Genomic DNA, 2,801 nt, shown 5'->3' with positions numbered 1-2,801 from the left:
ATGTTGAGGTTTTTATGTTTTAATATCTAAAAGTAGTCTCTGCCTTCACTATTTTCTTTTTTAGGCTTTTTTCTACCTTCCTTTTTTTTTTTCTTTTTTTTTTTAATGTTGAGGTTTTTATGTTTTAATATCTAAAAGTAGTCTCTGCCTTCACTATTTTCTTTTTCAGGCTTTTTTCTACCTTCCTTTTTTTTTCTTTTTTTTTTTCTCTCTCTTTTTCTTTTTTTTTATAATTATAGCCTATTTATTCTTCAAATGAACTTTCACAATAATTTTGTTGAGCCAAAATTTGTAATTAGAGGATACTGATTAAAAGAGCATTAAATTTATAAATTAAGTTGGAAAGTATTCAGTGTTTCCATCCAGAAAATACCTATTTCTTCATTCAAGTCTTCTTTCAAACCTATCAATACATGTTTATAATTTTCTTAAAATAAGTAAATCTTATTAAGATTATTCTTAGAAGAGCTGTAATTTTTGTGAAAGTGTAATGTCTTACTATGTTTTCTAATTCTTTTCTATTGGTATATCCAGTTGCTATTTACTTGTATGTAAGATTATTTTTCCTGAAATGTGAGATAAAATTACCACTCAAACTATAAAAATAGAAAAGGTATATGCCTTATTCAATAATGTTCAAAACATTCAGAAAAGATTTGGGTCAATGTGAAAGGCTACGCAGAAAATATGTTATTCTTATTCACTGTTTACGTATGTTGTAGTTACACATTCAAACTGTTGTCACTGATGCATTTTCACCTAATTTTTCCCATAATGAGAGAGAACAGAGTGTGTTGGTGACTGCAATAGGGCCACCTCCCTCAAATTACGTTGCTCTCCATGACCCATCCTAAGACTCACAGTTCAAGCTAATCATTGACAGAGCTTTACAATCACAAGCTTTTACTGAAGCGTTGATAAGACAGTCCAGCAGTTAGTGGCAAATGAAGCCAGGCTGGGCGGCAGGATCTCTAGGGAATGAATGGATTTTCTTCAGCACCGATGAAAGAAGCATACGCTACAGGAAAACAATGTCCAACGGGGGACTGCAAAGGTCTGTCATCCTGTCAGCATTTATTCTGCTAGGAGCTGTTACTGGACTCTCTGGAGACGGAAGAGCTATATGGTCTAAAAATCCTAATTTTAGTCCGGTAAATGAAAGTCAGCTCTTTCTCTATGACACTTTCCCTAAAAACTTTTTCTGGGGTGTTGGAACTGGAGCATTTCAAGTGGAAGGGAGTTGGAAGAAGGATGGAAAAGGACCCTCTATATGGGATCATTTCATCCATACACACCTGAAAAATGTCAACAGCACAGGTTCCAGTGACAGTTATATTTTTCTGGAAAAAGACTTATCGGCCCTGGATTTTATAGGAGTTTCTTTTTATCAATTTTCTATTTCTTGGCCAAGACTTTTCCCCGATGGAATAGTAGCAGTTGCCAACGCAAAAGGTCTCCAGTACTATAACACGCTTCTGGACGCTCTAGTGCTTAGAAACATAGAACCTGTAGTTACTTTATACCACTGGGATTTGCCTTTGGCGCTACAAGAAAAATATGGGGGATGGAAAAATGAAACTATGATAGATCTCTTCAATGACTATGCCACATACTGTTTCCAGACGTTTGGGGACCGTGTCAAATATTGGATTACAATTCACAACCCATATCTAGTTGCTTGGCATGGGTATGGGACAGGTATGCATGCTCCTGGAGAGAAGGGAAATTTAGCAGCTGTCTATGCTGTGGGACACAACCTGATCAAGGTATGGTACAGCTGGCTTCTTCTTACAGCTTCAGAAAACACTAAGAAATTTACCTTCTGTTTAAATAATTCTCTTTATTGAAATCAATGCAATTAATTTTAGGCTAATTCACAAGATGTATCTTCAAATTTTATATTTAAAAGTAGTGTATGTTTTATTTATCTAAGCTATTATTAATGTATTAATCCAATTAGTTTCCTCAAAAGTTGAATTTTGAGGCTATTTTTAAATCTACAATTATACAGTAGGGTGTGAGAATATGAGATTACTTTCATTCTGTGGAAAGCTAGCACTTTGTAAATTTAATTGTTGGAACCCTTTTCTGACAACATGCAATCATTCCAGGGTTATGTTATTAAAACAACAGTAAAATCACAAGCAAAATAATAGTTAATATTTACTGAGTGCTTGTTGTGTACCACAGACTACATTAAGCTTTTTAAATGCATTGTCACATCTGATCCTAATAACAACCTTATGAGCTAAGTGCTACAATATTCCTGTTTCTAAGATGAGGAAACTGAAGTTTGGTGAGATTGAATACCTTGCCGAAGGTTACAGAGTAAAATGTAGCACTTGTGAACATGTGATTTATAAATGACAACATAATTAACACTGTCTTTATTAAGAATATATTTAAAAGAGTCATCTTCAGGAATTTTCAGAGTTAGCCTCACATTGAGGCTAATATCTAAAGTCAGATATAACTTTTCGAGTCAAATAGTTTACTTGGGAAAAAGAAATTGCTCTGTACACCTCTTATATTTTAAAAGTGAAAAAAATTATCAATTTTTTTAGGGGAAGTAATTTAATTTTTAATAATCAAATGTTAAATATATAGAAATAGGAAAAATGTACAGAAACATAAAACTTCTCCATGTCTAAATTTATACATACAAAAATATCTGCTAATCTTTCTTTTCTTTTTGAATGTTCTGGATTATTATACATGTACATTGTACTATAGTTTCAGCCACACCTGCCCTTGCAGTAAACAGACTGCATTATGATTTCAAGGTCATTTGCACATCTTTG

At 33.2% G+C, this 2,801-nt stretch overlaps 1 protein-coding gene across 2 annotated transcripts in view; it reads left to right on the top strand.

Moving 5' to 3' along the window:
• The first annotated feature begins 847 nt into the window (after positions 1–847).
• The window catches only part of KLB (klotho beta), a 32,987-nt gene continuing 31,033 nt past the window's right edge, over positions 848–2,801 (top strand). Inside the window, exon 1 of one of the 2 annotated variants that reach the window (XM_008581985.1) lies at positions 848–1,766. In XM_008581985.1, the coding sequence (XP_008580207.1) occupies positions 945–1,766 (822 nt within the window). In that variant the 5' untranslated portion in view covers positions 848–944. The remainder of the gene's footprint in view (positions 1,767–2,801) is intronic. The other variant, XM_008581986.1, reaches the window with a different exon arrangement.

The sequence above is a fragment of the Galeopterus variegatus genome, unplaced genomic scaffold, assembly GCF_000696425.1.
Source record: "Galeopterus variegatus unplaced genomic scaffold, G_variegatus-3.0.2 Scaffold2498, whole genome shotgun sequence".
Lineage (NCBI taxonomy): Eukaryota > Metazoa > Chordata > Mammalia > Dermoptera > Cynocephalidae > Galeopterus > Galeopterus variegatus.
Note: the sequence above shows the minus strand (reverse complement) of the source record. Positions and strands in the feature narration are given on the sequence as shown.